The sequence below is a fragment of the Triturus cristatus genome, chromosome 4_1, assembly GCF_964204655.1.
Source record: "Triturus cristatus chromosome 4_1, aTriCri1.1, whole genome shotgun sequence".
NCBI lineage: Eukaryota > Metazoa > Chordata > Amphibia > Caudata > Salamandridae > Triturus > Triturus cristatus.
In genome coordinates this window covers 8,293,222-8,314,363 of record NC_140585.1, presented here as the reverse complement: position 1 = coordinate 8,314,363, position 21,142 = coordinate 8,293,222, and the positions used below count along the sequence as shown (strand labels likewise).

Sequence of the window (21,142 nt, the reverse complement as noted above, 5' to 3'; positions counted from 1 at the left end):
TGGGTGTCGTCGGCGTAGGAGATGATGTTGAGGCTGTGTTTGCGTGCGACGTGGGCGAGTTGAGCCATGTAGATATTGAACAGCGTCGGGCTGAGGGAGGATCTCGTGGTCTTGGAGTGGAAGGGTGGGAGGCAGACAAGTAATTCACAGCGACACAGCTTGTTTACTACATCATCTACCGAGGTGGACACACGCCACACCTATTTTAAAATAACAAATCCGCTCTAAGACCCTCTGCCTCAGCTCTAAAGGGTTGAGAGGTCTAACCCCTCACTTCATTGCAAACCAGGCGGAAATGCATACACCCGTACCAAACCAGAGATCTCCTCACTTGAATTTACTGTCTATTCCGAAATTCCAGAAGATCAGATCAGGTGGACGCAGCTTTGGTACGAGCTCCTTCATACGGATCTCTCTCCCGGCTAAATCCATTTTGAATCTAACTCCAAGTGTTTTTCCAGAAATCTCAAAACCCACAAGCCTATTCATACTACATTCTTACCTGGTCTGATTTGTTGTCTCCTCTTTTATGTATTTCTGATTCAGTGCCAAGAAACCACAGGTTGAACATGCTCTCTACATATGCAATGACATAACAAGCGTTTGCCGGTCCTGTAGAGGTTCGGTATGTTGGCGCGTGCTTCAGTCACTTCCCCGATTATTGCAAAAGAGAGCAGTACAGTTAAAGTGAGGATGATAGCGCAGTCTTGTCGGCTAGGGTACTATAAACCTTTCATTGCTGCAAGGCTGTTAAAGTATTCTATTTTTTGGTAGCACAGTGTACAATTTGAGCAGACCAAGGAACAGACCTAGTGTTGGAAACACATTTCAAATCCGAACCTTTCATAATATATGAACTATGTTGCGGGTATTGTGACATTTCAATGATTCCATTTTTTTCTGGTTTTAGAAATGAGCGATGTTCTCTGATCACTCTGGGCTTGGTGAGACGGGAAGGAGTATTTTGACCCAGCTGTCCTGTGATAACATGTTGTCTTTTCTCTTTTCCTCCCCTCTGCAGACACTTGAAAATCAAAGTACCAGAATGGGCAGAAGACGGGCTTCAGGAGAGAAAGCGACAGCGCAGTGTTCACGTGAATCCGTAAGAGCCACAGTCCCATCTTATCCTCTCCATGACGTCTCAGCTTCAAGATCCCGAAATGATGCTCAGAGGGACCAGGACCTGGAACCACTATCGGAGAACCTGCCCCACATTATCCTTTTATCCATGCTGGAGGAGTTGGAAGCCAAACTGGATAACTTGCTGAATACTGTGGAGGACGTCCCCTCTAGAGTCGCTGGGCTGATTAAGAAAATCTGGATAGAAAAGGATCAAGGTTACCTAGATAATGGTGCAGTGTCTTTGGAGGTGGTCTGTCCGGCGAGCATAAGAGATTGTGCTGTTAGCCGGTCTCCTGCGACAGCTCAACTGGACAGGCCAGGGGATCCGAGCTTGTGTCTTCAGCCGGTGTTTTCTGATGGGCATGCACCAAAGCAGGACTGTACGCTCTCTTCTCCAGCCAATGTTCAAGGGCATCCAGAGGAGCCAAGCCTTTGTCTACAGCGAATGTTTCCAGATCAACGTCACCCACAGCAGGACCAGTGCGTGCAACCTGGGTTTCCAGATGAAAATGGACTCCATCAGGATTCTACGGTATCCAGGTACTCCCAGATGCATCCTCCAGTCAGATCAATGGCGGCAAATTGGTGTCTTCAGTCCAAATTTGTTGATGGACAGAGACCAGAGCAAGACCAGAGCGTACAGTCATTGTTCCCAGAAGAGAGGGAACCAGATGAGCCCCTGAAGCAAGAACCATCCCCATTGTCTACTTATAGCTGGGACCAACAACAGAACCTCTGCCCACACCCACTATTTCATGATGGACGCGAACCACAGCAAAACCACTGTATACAACCCGCGCTATCAGATGGAAACGGACCTGATGATCCCATGGAGGAAGAATTGATGTGTTTTGATTGCCAAGATCCCCAGGAGAACCAGTGCTTCCAACCAGAGTCACCTGATGAGATGTCATCAGATGAACACTTAGAGTCTGGGCTGTTGTCTTTTGGTGGCTTGGGGTCACAACAAACCCAGTGTCTACAGCAACACCTATGCTTGAAGCAGGAACTTCCTTATGCACAGGACCCAAACGTTAACTACGAGCTGGAATCGACATGCCCTGAAGCACAGGAAGCAGCTCAGAACAACGAGCTAGAACCGGCCTGTACAGATGCACCGGGTTCAGATCAGAACGACATGCCCGAACCACTGCATCCAGAATCACAGGATCAATATCCGAATTGCAAGCCTGAACTGCTCTGTCCTGAAGAGCGGGGTCAGCCTGTGCCCCCATCATGCGTAGAACTGGAGACAATTACTGCAGATGAAGATGCCCCCTCAGACTCAATGGAGACAGGACCAACACAGTCACATTTATTGCCGTCCAAAGCCACCCCAGGTATGTGTTTCGCTATAAATGGACACTCAGAGTGCATACTAACACATGTGACCTCTCCAAAATGCATATGTGTAGATTTTAGTAAGTCTTCGAGGGGATTAATATGGTTTGGGTGGAACTCCCCCTCTTTTGTTCTTGGACTCCGGAGTTGGGTGCTTGGGGAGTGGAGGCGTTGTCTCTTCGGTTTGCTGTACGCCTTCCCCCCTCTTCCCTCTTCCCCCTGATTCCTGCCTTCTTGCTGAAGGTCCAGTGGGTGGGTGCCCGGGTGCTGCCTGTCGTACCTCACTGGCCGCGGAGGTCCTGGTTCCTGTTGTCGTTGAGCCTGGCAGTGGGCCCTCCTTGGATTCTTCCTCGCTACCCGTCTCCCCTGAGGTCTCCCTCTCCCCCCCTCTGGTCCCTGTCACCCTGGCGGTCTGGAGGTTGAACGGTTGTCTCTTGGAGTTTGGGGTTTGCCTGATCACCTCATCACTGTGATGCAAGGGTCCCGTAGGAGTTCCACTTTGTCCTCCTACTCTAAGCATTGGGCTTCTTTCTCCTCCTAGTGTTCGAGACTTGGTCTCTCTCCTGTCTCTTGTCCTATCGCTTCTATCCTTCCGTTTTTTTTGGATGGGTTTCAGAACAAGTATGCCTTGTCTACTCTGAAGGGGCAGTGGGCTGCTGTTCGGGCTTTCCGGGATCCGGCTTCGCTCCCGTCTTCGGATGGTTTGTTGGTTTCCCGGTTGTTCCGGAGTTTTTCTCTGTCCTCTCCTTCTACTCGTTCTCCGGTTCCTCCTTGGGATCTTTCTTTGGTCCTGGGTGCTCTGCAGTCCTCTCCTTTTGAACCCTTGGAGTCTGTGGACCTTAAATTCCTCTCTTTTAAGGTGGCTTTTTTGGTTGCTGTTACTTCTGCTCGGCGGTTGGGTGAGCTCACTGCCTTGCGTTGTTCTCCTCCCTTTTTGCGTTTCTTGGATGACGCGGTGTTCCTTTTTTTGGATCCTGGGTTTATTCCGAAGATTCGTCCTCGGTTTCATTGCTCTCAGGAGTTGATTCTTCCTTCTTTCTGTCCTTCTCCTTCCTCGCCTGCTGAGCTGTTACTTTACTCCCTGGATATGAGGCGTGCTTTATCCATTTATGTTTCCCGCTATGCGGGGCTTCGCTCTTCGGACTCTCTCTTTGTGACCTTTGGTTTGGCTGGTCGGGGTAAGGCTGCCTCTCGTCTTACTCTGGGTCGCTGAATCAAGGCTGTCATTTCTCTGGCTTATCAGGGCTCTGGTTTGCCTTGCCCTTCTGGGGTTCGGGCCCGTTCCACTAGGGGTGTTTCTGCTTCCTGGGCTGCCTTTCATGAGGTTTCCCTTGATGAGATCTGTCGGGCTGGGACTTGGGCGTCTGATTCTACTTTTGTAAGGCGCTATCGTCTGAATTGTGCTCTGTCTGACCGGACACATTTTGGTTGTGGTGTGTTGCGTGCTGTGGGGGTTGTTTCCCCCCCCCGATTGTTAGTTTATTAAAAGTTTTTTCACTTGCTGCACTCCACTTTTTGTGTTCGGTCTCTCTTCTCTGTGTGGTTTGCCAAAGGCCTGCTTGTGGGGTTGCTCTGGTATGCCTCATTAGTGATGACTGGGTTGAGGACGAGGGACGCAGAGGTAATGCTATGATTACTGACCGGTAATCCCCATTACTCTTAGTCCTACTCTTCCTCGACCCAGTCATACTTCCCACCCGCCCTCCCTGTGCAGGCCTTTGTTGCATGGTATGTCCGGATGTGATTTCTGTTGGCTGGGTACTTATAGCCCCTGACGGGAGGGTGGGTGGAGCCTACAAGCGTTTCCTGTTTTGTTTCCTGACAAGTGGAATACCTCATTGGTTATGACTGGGTTGAGGACGAGTAGGACTAAGAGTAATGGGGATTACCGGTAAGTAATCATAGTATTCCCAGACACTTGAAGTAATTCAGCATGGTAAACTATTGCTATAAATCACAGATCGAGGGTATAGGAAATAATGTGCTGATCCTGCAACAAACTTCTAGTCTTAAGATTAGGTTGTCAGCATTGTTTTGATGTCCCAGACAGGACAAAAATATGCAGTCACCAAAGCCGCATTTCCATACTAATCTGTGCATACTTCGAACAGCAAATATAAGAAGAAAGGAGTTTTAATTGTGTTCTAGGGCTGCCTGAATGACTCATGACTGATAATTAAAGGGAACAAAGACAGAAAAGTCGCATTACAAATGGCTACATACTTTTTTATTTATAACCCTATTTAGTGTCAAGACGAGGTCTTTGTAGGCTCTATAAACAACACATGGCTGGCATTTTTCTTTTGGCAACCCTACTCTGTATTCCTTTACATGAAATGCATTCTCACACTACAGCAGTAAATGTAAATTTCAATGTAAGGAGTCTTCAGAGTGGGGGTACTGGAACCAGAAAAAACCTAATCCTTGGTAACCAGTTGGGATGGTGGGGATGATTGAAATATTTGACTTGAGTCCTGCCTCATGTGACCCAGTAGGAGTGCACATTTAATTTGCAATATTCATTGACCTCTTTCAGTAGAGAACTCTGGCCTCGAGGCAGTTGCCTTCAACCCCCTTGTTTGCTGCTGGGCCTGGGAGCTCTGGTCACCTGCACCCACCACACGCGGCATGCACCATTTAATTTATGAGGCAGGACTGTTATGGGGTAACTGGTCCATCAATCAATCAAGAAATTTATAGAGCGCGCTACTCACCCGTGAGGGTCTCAAGGCGCTGGGGGGAGGAGGGGCGGTGCTGCTATTGCTCGAACAGCCAGGTCTTGTGGTGTCTCCTTAAGGTGATGTGGTCCTGGGTCAGACGTAGGTGGGCGGGGAGGGAGTTCCATGTCTTGGTGGCCAGGTAGGAGAACGATCTTCCTCCGGTGGTGGTTCTGCGGATCCGTGGGATGGCGGCGAGGGCGAGGGTGGCGGAGCGGAGCTGGCGGGTTGGAGTGTAGAATGTGAGGTGTCTGAGGTATTCGGGTCCGGCGTTGTGGAGTGCTTTGTGTGCGTGGGTGAGGAGCCTGAACGTGATTCTTTTGTTGACGGGGAGCCGGTGCAGGTCTGTGGCGGGGGATGTCCAGGATGAGGCGTGCGGATGCGTTCTGTATGCGCTGGAGTCTGTTCTGAAGTTTTGCTGTGGTTCCTGCGTATAGGGCGTGTCCGTAGTCCAACCGGCTGAGGACCTGGGTGACCGTCCTTCTCGTTTCAGTGGGGATCCACCTGAAGATCTTTCGGAGCATGCGGCTTGGTTGCACCAGTTACCTCGTGTAGTGCTGCCTGTGTGCGCTACAATTATTGCGCTGATGGGGCCCCTCACATTACATAGAGACCGGAACACAGGGGCTGCGGGGCCTATATATTACGTTTTATGCCCTGACTGCCGGTGCCCTATGAAGCATGTGATGTCCAGTATGCTGCCCAGCCCAGAGCCCACCCCACCCCACCCTCTGAGACTCACCTGAGGCCTGGCCTGCAGCTTCAGTGGAAGGCGCGAGCGGGCGGCAGAAGACCGGGCAAAAGCAATAATTAAATTATGGCCACAGCCGCCACACCCTCTCAGCAGCCTCGGATTTATGCCTTACCATCCTTGTGCGCACTTTTAATTGCGCAATACGAATGCGCATGACAATAACCAGCCCCACCCTAAGGGTGAATACCGGCAGACGCGGAGGCATTTGCGCGCCGCACAACATTTAATTAATGATAAAGCAGCGGCCGGCGAGGTGCAACGACGGCAAGACGAGCGTAACGTAATGCTCGTCTTGCCGTCGTTGCACCTCGCCTAACTAACATATCATGTCCCAGGCGCAGTGATGTGTGAATTGCTTGCTTCACAGAGGGGGCCCCTCAAACATGGGCCCCCCCACCCCGCAATGCGGGGGCTGTGGGTGCCTATGTTACGCCCCTGCTGCAGTGTCTGCGTGAAGTTTTCTCCTCTGACTTGTACAGAAAAGATGTGGTACTTATGTACCCAAAGAGGTACCCTCAGGGGTTCTACCTAGATGTGGCATGGTGCTGTGGGCATGTGGCCAAGGATGACTATAGTGGTGACCCTTGTATAGAGTGTTTATGTAGAAGATGGTAACCCTGCTGTGATACTAAGAATCCTCCTGCATAATAAATTAGGCTAGTTTTCGGAGAAAACCACACAACACTTATTCAGCACCTAACTAGGGAAAAGGTTAGCACCAGAACCGTTATGTAGAACAATGGTAGGACAAATGTAAGTAAAAAGTCCTGCAACTACCCAGGCCTATTTTGGGGTACATTGGGGTTCATCACAGGGGCCTGCTCTGACTCTCCTGCATTTGGTGAGTCCCTTGGACCTTGCTGGTCCCGACACTGCACCTTATTCACTTTCCTCGTCTGTTGCTGCTGCCAAGGCTTGTTGGTGCTCCTGCCAGACACCGACCTCCTGGTTCTCGTGTTCTGACGTAGGACAGCGTGTGAACGGCTCCTGGTCTTCCGCAGCGTCCCCTGGTCCTCACAGCTGCAGCGACAAGTTCACAGTCAACTCTCCTGCATCTTCCGTCATTGGTGGTCATTGGTCTTCCATGCCTTCTGTTCACTCCTGAGTGGCATAGACTCTGTTCCCTCTGCTTGCAGGTAATCCTCTTCAAGAATCCATCCTTGGATTCCACCCGACTCTTTCACCTTCTTTGCCAGCGGCATCTTCACTAAAGTCCTCCATTGTTGGCTACGGCGGTTTCCGGCATCACTATGCACCCAGCTCCCCTGGTGTAGATATCCTGGTTCCTTGGGTATCCATGGGTGGGGAGACTCTCCAACCTTCCATCTTCCACAGGGTTTCTTCAGAGTCCTCTAAGAAGGGTCCCTCTTCTTGAAAATTGCAACAGCAACTTCCCTATTGACTTGCATTGACTCACATTGAATACGCAGCTGTGTTTCCACTCTTCACACGGCCTCCGTGGGGTTCCTGGGTACTTACCTTGGGTGATTCCTTGTGTCCCTGGCTCTTCCAAGTCTTCTGGGTCCAGTCTCAACTTCGGTCGCAGTTCGCATTCCACTTTATTAGTATATAGTTTTGTTCTGCTCATGGAGACCACTGTATATTTGTACTACTTACCTGTTCTCCTTTTGAAATGTTGTGTGTATTGTGTTTATATCTACGGGTAGGAGATATACCAATGTGTTAGTGAGTGGGTATAATAAATATTATTATTTGTAGAACTACACTATGTGGTTCTTTTTCATTTCACCTACACTATAGGATTAGTACTGGTAAAACAAGCTGCTTTATACTCCTTCTGGGCTAAGCCTCAAGGCTGATCGCCACAGCTACCACTTAGAGAGCTTTCTAAGGTTATCTAAGACGACTAAAATCACCAAAAGTGTTGTCTGGATTAGTGCAGAGTGCTTCACTTAAATTAGTGGGCACCATATGCTAAGCCAGCCTCCTACAAAAGGGGACTCAAGGCACAAACCAAACTAGCATGCATCTGGAAAAGGTCAAATATTTCGCTAATATGTTTGTCCCCTCCATTTTATTGGAGAGGTGCATTTCCTGAAGACACACAACGTCCAATTTGCATAGTTTTCAGAAAGGAAAACACTCTAAAACATTTTGGATAATTCCCCAGCCTCCGAACATTACCCGAAAGGAAATTAAATGATCTAGCCTTACTCCTCATGCTGATAATACATTCTAGGCCACAATCACTCCCTTACCTGCTATCAGATTGCGAAAACAGAAACTAAATCTGAGAGCAAAAGAATAAGAACATGCATGTGCAAACTACCACCACAAACAGGTCTGCAAAGTGCGATGTATTGGGATGTACAGCATCATAACCCAACTCAGAACAGAAACTCCCCACACCCGATCAGAAACTGGCACCAATGCCACGTATCAAGAAGGTACAGACCTGCCCAGTCGCCTCACAATCACCCAGGAGCTGCACGCCACAGGATGACCCAAAAAGAAAGGAGAGCTCACCAAAAATCAGGAACAAGCCATATGGCATGCTGGCTCGCAGCAAGGGAGCCTTACCCCCGGAACATCCCACCCCAGACCAGTGGAGGCCCCCCACACCCATATTCAAGTCGCCACCACCATCCGTGATCAACAGAACACAATGACCCTCCCCGAATGAGCAATGCAGTGGCAAGGCCAACAGGCACCAGAGAGATAAACAATGGGTCTTAAAGCGATCTCCCCTCCCCCTCATTGTGGGATACTCTCTAGAATAACATCAGTGGTTAACAGAGCAGGATCAGAGGACAGAGTCTCTGGCACCCGCTTGGACGAAGCTTCAGGAGAGTCCATGGTGCCATCTTCTCGGACTACAATTTGGTCAGTCCCACCCAAGAGCAGTCCATCGCTACTATCAGTGCTGGGGCACTGACCCCCCCCCCCTCCCCACACCTCCCAGCAGGAGTGTGGAAGGGGTCCAGATTTTTGATGGCACATACTGGGATCCCATCAGACATATCCAGCCAAGTCCAGGCAGCCTCCAGACGGTCAAAGAAATGTGATTTCACCCTATAGATGGCACCGAGCCTAGCAGGATATAGGAGCATTTATTGGATGTCCGGAGCATGCAATTTCCTTTTAACCTCAAAGAAACGATTTACTCCATTCCTGCACCCTCTGAGTATAGTCGAGGTAGATAGCAATCTCACCATTCACAAACTATGGGATTGGCACCTCACTAGCCTCTCTAAGGATCGGCTCTGTCCTTGTAGTTCAAAATTCAGGCAATGAGGCCCCAAAGAGGAGCCTCTGTCAAAGGAATAAGTGCCAGTGCCCTGTGCACCCTTTCAATGACAAGAAGTCCTTTGGGCAGAGGGTGTGCCACACCCAACCATCCATGAAGCACTCAGCAGACTTGTATTGTTCCGCAACGAACGACCTTCTGCATCCTCCACCCGATTCCCCAGAGTGGTCGATGCAATCTGGAGCTTAAGAGACCTGCTGATTAAGCTACTACACCTTGGCCTGCAGGGTGGTGATTCTGGATCCTGCTATATCCACCTCATCCGCCACTTTGCGTAAGTCTATCCGTAAGAACTGCAGCTCAATGGACTCCCCCCGCTATCTATCCCTGCAGAGGGGCCTGTATTGTTTCCAGGATCCTGACTCTACAGGGCTCCTCTTGACGTTCCAGGGAGCGCTCGGGAGAATGAGAACCCCCCTGGTGAGCGGCTCTGCTACTAGACTGGCAGGGAGTGGTATAATGGGTGATGGTGTTTCCCTGCACCTGTCGTTGAAGTTTATCCTTACCCAAAGTGCAGTGTTGTAGGAAATAGCCCATTTTGACTTGATTACCCCCTCCCTCCACACACATTTGATAAAACTGGCATTTTGTTGCGGGCCACCAAGAATCTCTTGGCAAACCCACTGTGTGGGACTTGCTGGAAGTCACAGGAGGGGTCGTTGGCTAATCCGGACCCTCAATAGCCAAGGAGACTTCATCCCCCTACTAATGGTGTGCCAGGAGGTGACTTTGCAGAGTGCTGGAGAAAGGGGTGGGACCTCCTACCGGTTCCCAGCCATCCTGCTGTATGGGACTTACTGGAGGTAACAGGAGGGGTAGTTGGCCCCCAAGGATGTCCTTGGGGGCCAGCTACACCTTCTGTTATCTCCAATAAATCCCACTCAGCGGGATTGTTAAAATACCTTTGGAGTCCACGCCCCCTTTCTCCACCACTCTGCAAACACGGCTCGTGGTGCACTACTGCTTAGGGGATTAAGTCGTCTTTACTCCTGAGGGAACCAGGGGGCCAAGAAGCCCCCCTGGTATCTCCTGAAAGTCCTACACAGGGGATTCCTGAGAGCTGCTCCGAAGCCCAGTCCCCTTTGTACACCACTCTGCAGACGTGACTACTAGTTAAACATGCATTTGCAATGCAATAAGTCTCGCATTTGTGAGAGTTAGAGCTATTGACGTAAATGACAATGACTAATACAAATGCATTTTTTGTTTGGAGTGGATGTATGTGGTGTGGAGTGGAATTATGTAGGTTTGATTGGAATTGTGAGTGGTGGAATTGTCTTGTGTGGACTGGATTTGTCTACTGGAATAATGTGGCTGGGCATGCAGTGGAATTATGTGGTATTGTGTATAGTGGAATTATGTGGAGTAGGATTCTATGTCATGGAGTGGAATTATGTATAATGGTATTTTGTGTTGTGGAGTGGTATGAAGTGGAGTTTACTTATGTGGTGTGCTGTTGAATTTTGTTCCATGATGGTGTGGATTGGATGTATGTGGTGTGTGGTGTAATTCTGTTGAGTTGAATTGTAGTTTGTTGAGTTATGTGGTGTGGAATGAAAATGTGTAGAGTTTAATTGTGTGTCATCGAAGTGTGTGGTGTTAAGTGAAAATGATGTTGTAGTATTATGTGGCATGGTGTAGAGTGCATTTATCTGGAGTTTTGCTATGTGGCGTAGACTGGATTTATGTGGAGTGTATTTATGTGGTATGGAGTAGAGTGTAATTATGTGGAGTTACATTATGTGGTGCTGAATGGTACTATGTGGAGTGTAATTATGTTGTGTGGTAAATTGTGCTGGGCTGAATTGTGTGGCTTTGTGTGGAATTATGAGGCGGGTGTATATTTGTGTAAAGTGTAATTGTGTGTTTTTTGTGGAGTGCAATCATGTGTTTTGGAGTAGAGTGTAAATATATGGCGTGAAGTGCAATTATGTAGGTTGAAGTGTAATTATGTGAAGTTGTGTAGTGTGGAGTGGAATTATGTGGTTTAGAGTGGTATTAAGTTGTGTGTACCTTTATGTGATGTGGAATTATGTGGTATGGAGTGAAGTGGAAATATGTGATGTTGTGGAGTGTAATTATGTATAGCTGAATTACAGTTAGTCCTGAAATGGTTCTACGAGACCGCTATGATGCCTTGATATTATGAAAATTCTTACTTGGGGTAATAATAAAAAGAGAGGACTAGCCGTGCCTGAGTGAAAAGTCTTCACTGTATTTCTCCTAACTGTTTCCTCCCTTGTAGTGTTCTGACAGTATTGCACCACAACTAAAGAATATATATTCCATATCACAGGTCAAATAGGTAAGGTGATGGATGCATTTAAATCCCATTTTAACAGCCGTAGAACATGATGCAAAAAAATAGAAATGCAACAAGGAACACGCAGGCCTTAATGTACTAAAATTCTTCAAGCACTACATAAAAAATCAGCAGTGCTGTATTGCTCAATGGGTAAACAAAATTGTGGAGTGCTGTATTTACAGACCGCTGCGTGCTGATCGTGTCATTATTGGTAAAGTAAGTTGATGTGTGAGTGGCTGTAAGGAAGAGTGACTGTCTGTGGGATTGACTTTATGGGTGAGTGAGTGGCTGTGTGAGTAGTTGAATGTATGTGTAAATGGGTATGTAAGTGGTTTTGTGGGTGTGTGAATGAGTGTGTCAGTGGTTGTATGGGTGAGTGAGTGACTCTGAGAAGCTGTATGGGTGAGTGTGTGGCTGTGTGAGTGGCTGTATGGGTGAGTGACTGGTCGTATGATCAGGCTGTAGGATTGAGTGAGTGGGTGTGTAAGTGGCTCTATGGATAAATCAGTGGTTGTGTAAGTACTTGTATGGGTCTGTGAATGGGTATGTGAGTGGTTGGGTGGGTGAATGAGTGGGTCTATGAATGGGGGTGTGAGTGGTTATGTGGATGATGTCTTCAGTGATGTCATTTGAGATGACTTGGCCCCGTGGAGGGTTTGCACGTCCCCCCTCCATTGCTTCTATATATAGCGAGGTGGTGGCCCCCAAGGCTAGAAGGGCTAAAAATGGCCCCGGGATCTCGCCCACGTGAGAGCTCATTTCAAAACAAGCACAGGAGACAATGCTTGTTTTTTTTTGTCAATTTTTGCTGCAAGTTCACAAATGCATCCACGATTTCACAGAAAAATTGAAAAACAATATGTTTTGAAACCCCAACGGGGTCACTCTGGGACCCCACCACCATATCTATGGGCTCAAGGTATTCTTACCCTGCCCACTTTTCAATATTTTTTAATGGGACTCAGCTTAAGCCGAGCCCCAAGATGGCTCCCAACACTTCCTGGTTGAAGTATAGGCAGCCAGTCAGATTACAGCACGGGGACTGTCGGATCTGCGGAGGATCCGTGCCTCTAGATACAAAAATTTGGATTCTGGTTAATATCTGTATAACTAATGAACAGATTTACACCAAACTACAAAAAACACTACTCTGATGCAAGATCTACCTTTCTGCCAAATATGGTGTAATTCCGCCCAGAGGTTCGGCCTGTAGTCGTGTCTAAATTCCCTATGAGCATTAACGGGGGGGGAACGCGTTTCGGGACTCCCGTTTTTCTCTGTCCCCGCTTGACAAATCACCTCGAAACTTTCCAGAGAGAAGCTGAAGTTAACGTCAAATGGCGCCAAAGCTATTGTGTGCACACACATGTGTTCCCTCTCTCCTCTCTCCCCTCTCCCCTCTCCCCTCTCTCGCTTCTCTCTCCCCACCCACGTGTTTAAAAGAACGGAAGTCTTTCCTCGCTGGCCACATAGCATCTTCCAATAAGAGGGAGATAAGAGCCTTTTAAACTTGGATGTTGAGAAATCTAGCTCGGTGACAAAGCATTTGAAAAAGGCAAGTTATGCTCAAATGCATCATGCTGTTGCATTGAAACATACACTGCCATAAACCCGCAGCTGTGCTCTTGGTCTGTTCCGGTGTGAAGGAATCCCCTGCTTTGGATTATATGTGCTGCCACCTGCACGTTTAAGAGTACCCTTCATTTAGAAAGATCGCAGGAACAATGGTATTTGTGGCATTTCTTCTTTTTCAAGGTATTGAAAACTGCCGTACCGCCGCAAGCCAAGCAGGAATAGTGTGACTGCTGACACGAGTCAGATCAAAACTACATGAGGCGCGCTGGTAATGATATCCAGTGAATGAATATATATATATATATATATATATATCTCAATCAACCACGATGTCTCTGCACCTCCTCCTCGGCGAACAGAGACACCACGAATCCCAGAAATAAGGCATGGATGGTATTTATTTAAAGAGTTGCAAAAATCTGACGCGTTTCGGGCGGTTGCCCTTGCTTTAACCAGCATTTATTTATATAACTCCATTTTATTACCGCGCCTTTGCCCTGAACAGTTCTTTTCCTTCTCCAGGCAACACCCACTGGGGAGCGATGCTTTCTGGGAGTTGAAGTAACATCGGAACTACAGCAGGTATTATGACCATGTGACTTGGGGTCGGAACTTACCTTCCAATGAGGGCAATGCAGGACACTCAAAAAGGCGTGGGTGGAGTCTGAACGCGATAGCAGCGGCAACTGAGGAAGGCTACTATGCCGAAATGCATCTTGCTTTGCTGTCCTAATAAATCGGCTCCCAAGGTTTCCCTGTGTGGCCTCTTCTCCTTTCCTATCGGAGGGGTGTTTCGTGCTGATTCAATTTGCGCACCAGCCAGAGGTGTGCAAGAGGCCCTGTTCCATTAGTGGCAGAAGAGATGCTGGCACCAGCTTTTGAAGCTTTCTTTCTTCTTTCCGTGGAAGCGGAACAACTTCTGCCCGCCTCAAGTGCAAGATCAGCCAGGGACTACTGCCAGGTGCAGCTCGTGATTGCACGAGGAGATGTAATCACTGTATTGTCGTCTCAAAGTCAGGCTGATTTGCTTTCTGGGAGCTGGAGCATAAAGGGGACCCGAGGGAGTGCGAGGACTTCATTTTCATCGTGAAACTCCATTTTATTACCGCTCCTTTGCCCTGAACAGTTCTTTTCCTTCTCCAGGCAACACCCACTGGGGAGCGATGCTTTCTGGGAGTTGAAGTAACATCGGAACTACAGCAGGTATTATGACCATGTGACTTGGGGTCGGAACTTACCTTCCAATGAGGGCAATGCAGGACACTCAAAAAGGCGTGGGTGGAGTCTGAACGCGATAGCAGCGGCAACTGAGGAAGGCTACTATGCCGAAATGCATCTTGCTTTGCTGTCCTAATAAATCGGCTCCCAAGGTTTCCCTGTGTGGCCTCTTCTCCTTTCCTATCGGAGGGGTGTTTCGTGCTGATATATATATATATATATATATATATATATATATATATATATATATATATATATTATCTACTGGCGGTCGCCAGTAGATAGTTATAGTTAGGACCGTGTTTCCATAGGAAATCCGCAACATTCTATTTGGAATAACTTTGGCGCCGGTTGACGAATCCTTGCAAAATTTTCAAAATAGGTGGGGCGCTCCGCTCCGCTCCGCTCCTACCCTGAAAAGCTCGGGGGGATTCGTCAAGCGGGGGCTGAGAAAAAAGGGGGGTCCCAAAACGCGTTTTCCCCATGCAATTTTCCATAGGGACCTTTAGTCCAAGGTACAGCCCGAACGGCTGAACAGAATTACCTGAAATTTGGCAGAGAGGTAGTCCTCAGCTCAGGGAAGTGCCTTTTGCAGGTCTGGTGTCAATCTGTTCAGTAGTTCCTGAGAAAATCAAAAGTAAAATCATATATATATGTGGGCGGAGCCTAACCACACATCTCATCGTGAGATCTGATTGGCTGTCAGCACTTCATCCAAGAAGTGTTGGCAGCCACCTTGGCACCAATATACATGATAGCCCCTCATTAAAAAGCATTGCAGTAAATAGAAGGTTTTAAGACTTTAGTTACATTATAAATCATTTGTTGATGGTACCATACTCATTTTAGGAATTGTGGTATGTTCCAGGGGTGTAACACAGGCCCCCGCAGCCCCCGCAGGGCGGGGGGCCCCCTCCTAATTGCGGGCCGAGGTTAGGTAGTGCTGTGCCCAATACCAAGACACCCGGGCGGGGCCTGCCCTTAGTTGTTGCGTGATTACTGGCTGTGGCGCCGCGAGGGCGGGGCTGACCTCACCTCACCTATCACGTCCTGGAAGGAAGTGAGGTCGGATTGAGGAAGCTGGGACTGAGAGGCGTGCCACGCACCGGCGAGCAGTTACTGTGTCCTGTCCGCGTCCCGGCGTGCAACCCCAAAAGTCAGTCAGTGCGCTGCAGTGTGCACTGTAATACCGTCGTCGGCAGCATCAGCATGGCACCTGAGAGGTGCAGCTCACCGCCAGGGCCGTCGGACCGAAGTCTCATACACCCGTGGAGGACTCACTGACACCTGTCCGCCGGGGGCTGCTGCACTAACTGCACACAGAGACAGTAGGTTACTTGGTCAGGCAGCCTGCCTGCCACTTTAGTAGTATTGTGTTGTCACACTCACACTGTACACCATGAAGTCTGTTACGGTGTATGATTGTTTATGATGCCACCGCGCTTTTATTAGGGCAGGCGCTGGTAAGTAATATGTTTGCCGGGATCGTGGGGCACCCTCAGTGGAGCCTGTGAGTGCTCTACTGCCCAGCACTGCAAAAATAGATACTTTATCTGTGGCCTAAAGTCGCTTGACAGGAGTAGAATTGGGCAGTGTTTTCATTTTGCTTAAGGTTGATCGAGGCGGCGTTTTGATCAGATTTCAGTTTAGCGTGTTTTGAGTAAATGCATTTAAACTGGGCTTTTAAGTAGTTGACTACGGACTGTGCTTTTGCTCAGCAGAACATTATAGGCAGAGAGATCAACTTTAGGCCAATAAGCAGCAATGGAGGACGACATTATGCAGTAGGGTTTACTAGATTATGCGGCATGAAACGCAAATTGCGTGGCATAATGCTGCACATTGTGGGGCAGTATTATTTTGCCTCGAAGTCATACTGCTTGGGTAATAGATGTACATTGGTAGGACTAGTGTAACAAGTGGACACAGAAATTAACTTCTAAAAAGTGGCCACTCAGCCTTTCCAGAGGGCCTGCCACTGCGCAGTGCCACTTGTAGTACTTTTTTGTAACTTCATCAGTTGAGCTAGAAACTAAATATTTGTTTGTGAAATCTGCGAATTATAAAGCAGAGGGATTATCTGATGAGCTTGGTAAATCCTCAATTATCCGGAAAAAAAAGGGGCGGCCACAGAATCACACAATTCTAGTGTCCCTAATAATAGGACATTGCCGAAGGTGTAGTGTGTCCGATATCCTGACGGAATTCTGAGTCTACGGTGACTGAAAGCTGTGTGGAGAGACAGTGATCTGAGTGCTGCTGACTGGAACCGAAGGCTGGAGGGATCTGTCAGAGGTCTCCTGAGAAGCCTTCATGGAGGTCGTCGCAGCGTAGTTTTCCTATGTATCCAGGACCCTCTCATATTTTACCAGAGAGGTCCCAAGTCCCTAATTTGTGACCAAGATGTGGGTCAAACCCTTGATGAACATATTCCTCTCATTTCTCAACTGCAGTGCCAAAGTCAGCAGCCATTGATCACTTATGGCCAGCACCACCATGTTCTGCATCGTGGATGCAGGAAAAAACACTGTAGATTTGGTTTGCCTTCTTATGTAATGCCATGCCAAATTGCAGCAGCTGATGCCCCACACCCCTCCCGCAAGGCTTATAAGAAGGTGGAGCTATTGTAGATATAGCATCCAACACACAGAGGTACCCAACCTCTGAATGAGGAGGGGCGGGACTGGGTAGGGGGAGTGCTGAGAGGTAGACAGATTATATAGCCATCAGTTTTCGGTGAGTGTCCCATTACCTGCCACCTCTAAATGACGGCTTTCTGCTGTTTGGAATCCTCCTGTTATTGCACCATAGGTGAGCAATCGCCAGTCGGTTCCATAGAGCTCCTCACATACCACTTCAGGTTACAAGGCCACTAGGTTAGTGCCTTTCCATTTCTGGTACTTTGCAGCATTTGCAACAGCTAATGTCCTAGTGTACTTTCTGATATTTAAATGTTTCTCTTGTCTTCATTGCCCGATTTGGCACGCAAGAAAGTGTCACTCATAATCATTGAAATGTCACTCATATTTACACTGAAATTATGAAAATGTCTCGCATAGCAATCTGAAACCTTGGCAGCTATGTAATGGCGGCTCCTTTATAGGGGACAAAAGGGCAGTGACCCACCCCCCCCCCCCAACCATCATGCCTTACTCAGCACCTCATTGGTATGATATTACACCTTTTACATGAAAGAAATTATCTGATCATTGGTTTGCATATAAAAGCTGTAATATCACCCTTCACCAGAAGAGGGCTCCCCGGGGCTGTATTGCGCATGTGTCGGGCGTGGGCTGCTCCAGCCACTCCTTTCACAGCTGCAATACATATCCGGCGAAATGCTGTACTAGCCTCGGGCAGTGCAGCATGTCAACAAATGGTGAATTGGTGCCTGTCCCTCACGCGCCCTCATGACCCATCAGAAGCCACGATAAAAAGAGGACAGCCTTCCGTCCTATCTGAGCTTCTGATTGGGGATAAGGGTGTGAGCCTCGCTCTAGTGCACCTTTTACTGAATCTGGGCAGTTGGGAATCGTGATTCTTGAAGTGCGTGTCAAGGACTGCCTTGGGTAAGTTTCACCTTATGTGTGTGTCTGAGAGCATGTCCATATTTGTGAGTCTGCGAGCCTGCACCAGTGTATATGCATGCAATTGTACAAAGTTGTATCAGCATATGTTTGAAACATGTCCTTCGTGGCAATGCTACCTGCATCGCTTCCCATCATCCCTTCACCCTGGCAGTGTAGTCTAGGTCCAAATAATAACTTCTCAGGAAGCAACAAAAAACATTTCAAAGCCCGCCTCCCCCATTCCCCCCCCAAAAAAATATTCTGCCAATGCATGCACCATGGAGAACAGACAGTCAGTACCAGTGATAAGGGGCATACATATCCGGTTTATACGGAATGCTACAGACAAATAAATAGAAGTCTCTGATACTGTTACATTTCTTATGTGTAAAATTGCAGTTTGACAATGTTTGTTATTTTCTGATCTACGGCTCAGCTCCACATTAACAAGCAGCATTTGGAACAATTAAATCTGGCTGTAGTCCTGAGCGGAATCAGGGGCCTCGTGGAAATGTAATGCTCGGTGACGTAGCAATCCAGCTCAACATAAAAACTCCATTTGCAGCCCCAACTTTATTTGAAGGTGTCCGATGGGAATGGCCTTTGAGTTTAACAATTGTTGACTTAGGTGCTGCACATGGTTATAAAATAGAATGTTACCACAGAATTTTGTGTGTATATAGGTTAGGATAATAAAGGGCATTACAAGGCAGTGAAGCGTGGACTAGAAATTGGCCCAGACAGAAGGGCTGACAAAAACAGCAGATCCACGATGTGAAAATAGATACTCCGAAGGAGTGTAGTTACTTATTCTGTGTCATAAATATACATTAAAATGTATTGATATGTTCGGGGGGAGCATCAGGAGGGAATTGTGTTCATGGAGCACAAAATGTGTGTTAAAATAGCTGAAAAGCAGTTGGAGAGGCTATTCTTGCAATCAGCTTCTTCCTTCCCTTTTTTCTCCCTCTCCTCTTACTCCTTTTCTCCGCTTTATGTTGTTTTACCCTTTTTCCATTTGCTCCTCTTTCATGTTCCTTGTTGTGCCATTGTCCTCCCTTTCCTCTTTTTCTTTCTTGCTCTTTTCTTTCTCCTCTTCACTTTTTTGCTTTGAATCTCCTCTTTACTTTTTTCTTTTTTTCTCTTCATTCTTGTCCTCTTACCTCTCCCATTCCATAACTCATCCCATCTCTAGTTCCCTCTTTTACTTTTTCTCTCCTCATCTTTTCCTCTTTCTTTCTCTCGGCCATGTTTTCACACCCTCTCCTTGTTTTTGTATGTTTTCTTCCCCATCTGCTTTGCTCATTCTTTTCTTCCCTTCTTATTCCCCTTATAGTGTTTTAATCTCACATTTATTCTCCTTCTTGCGGTCTTCACCATTTCCATTACCACTCTTCACAATTTGATAATCTCCACTATGAACTCTCTACCTTTTTCTCGCCTCTCCTTTTGTTTGCTCTCCCCTTTCTTCACTTTCTTTACATGATCCTCACCTTTTCATTCCATCCATTTTTCTCCCACCTTTCATTCTGCTGTCCACCTTTCTCTACGTCTTTCTCCTCTCCCCTTACCTTCCCTTTCGATGTCTTCTGTCTATTTTTTTCTCTCCTAATTTGCTCTCCCTCATTTTCTTTTTCTTGCTTTCTTAATTTTGCTCATCTTTCCTCTAATTTACTCCTAATGCACTTCCCATCTCTTTAACACAGAGCCTCACAGCACATCTAGTTCCACACACCTAAATTCCTCACATACCTGAAAATAATTGGTCCACCAGTCTAATATTCTTGAGAATGTGGATACGCTGCAGCATCAGACAGCTCCCACCTATCATCTGAAACCCTCTCTATTACACCACCCTCATGACACCCTATCCATTACTTCACTTCCTCATGCTGGCTCCTCTCATCCCATCCATCCCCTCTCACATTTAACTACAAGGTCCCCATTCCTCTCACCTCTTGACTCTTTTCAACTTTCGCTCCAGTTGTAGACCTCTTGTCCCCCTGTCTCCCTCCCCCACACTCCCTAATTCTCCCACCACCAACTACTATACATGGCTCCTGGCCATCTTTCACATCAAAAGTCGACATCACAACTTCCCACAAAACAATACACCAAACACTATACCATTTCTTATAATCTCACCTCACATAACCATACAATACTTCTGCATTTGGCTAATATACTCTCTAATGTGGATTCCTCTCTTTCTCGTGCTCTCTCTTGCCTCTCCCACTCCTGCTCACTGTCTACACCTGTTCTAGACCATCACTTACTCAACAACTGACCACCACTAAAAGTCAGTCTCCAAATAAAACTTACCTGCTACTTCATCCCTGGTCCCTACTTTGCCTTCTCTTCTTACTGTACCACAATATTCCATGGCATACAATCCAGGTCACCGCATACCATTCAAACTCCACATCTAGAACACCACCTGCCTTCACACTTAGGCACATGACTCAACTCTGCAGAGACATGGTCAACAGCATCACTTAATACATCTCACCATACACCACCTGATCACTCTTGCCTTAACTCACTTCAGCATACCACTAGCCCATGCACCTAGACTATTTTGTCACTTGTGACTAACACATTTCAGTACACCAATCTATCACACCCCTTTCAGTGGCCATTTATTGATTAAAGACCAATACATAAAAGACCTATGCAAAAGCAGTTTTACAGAGAGTGAAACTTGCCGAAGGACATAAGTGCACTTCACCAAAGACACAGGCCATTCATCCTCCCCATCAGACGTCCATGCGATTAGTGAAATTAAAGGTCTGTTGTAATGCCCACCCTATATATGGCCTAGTAATTTATCTCATTCTCTTTGATGTCTTACTCAGTCAAAATCAAAAACGTTGTCTACGCCCCACCACTTTCTAAATCCACCAGCCTAGCGGAGTCCAGGGGGGGGCCCTCCATGTACCTTGCAGGGGGGCCCCCTCAAGTTTCGTTACGCCACTGGTATGTTCTAAGGTGATTTCACCATGTGAAAAAGCCTTCTGCTGGGATATCATGATTGAGAGAAAAATATTTTCTCATGCTTTTCCCACAGAGGTTTGGAAGGTGATCTATAAGCTAAACTGAGAGCTTATTTTCTGTAAATTCACATTATCTTTCTCAGTCATGTAAGAATGAAGTCTGACATTCTCAGTAAAACATGTACATCCAACAAGGGCAGAGACTGTCAGTTGATTCCTTTGTGTTCTACTGCAGCTTCCCAGAGTGTTCCAAAGAACAACTAGAGCGATAACAGTCCTA

General features: G+C 47.4%; 1 protein-coding gene across 1 annotated transcript in view; it reads left to right on the top strand.

Annotated features, from left to right (window-relative positions):
- The window catches only part of LOC146839281 (uncharacterized), a 396,410-nt gene that overhangs the window by 261,788 nt on the left and 113,480 nt on the right, over positions 1–21,142 (top strand). The window contains 1 exon segment of the mRNA XM_085650760.1: positions 1,022–2,462. Coding sequence (XP_085506886.1) covers positions 1,022–2,462 — 1,441 coding nt within the window.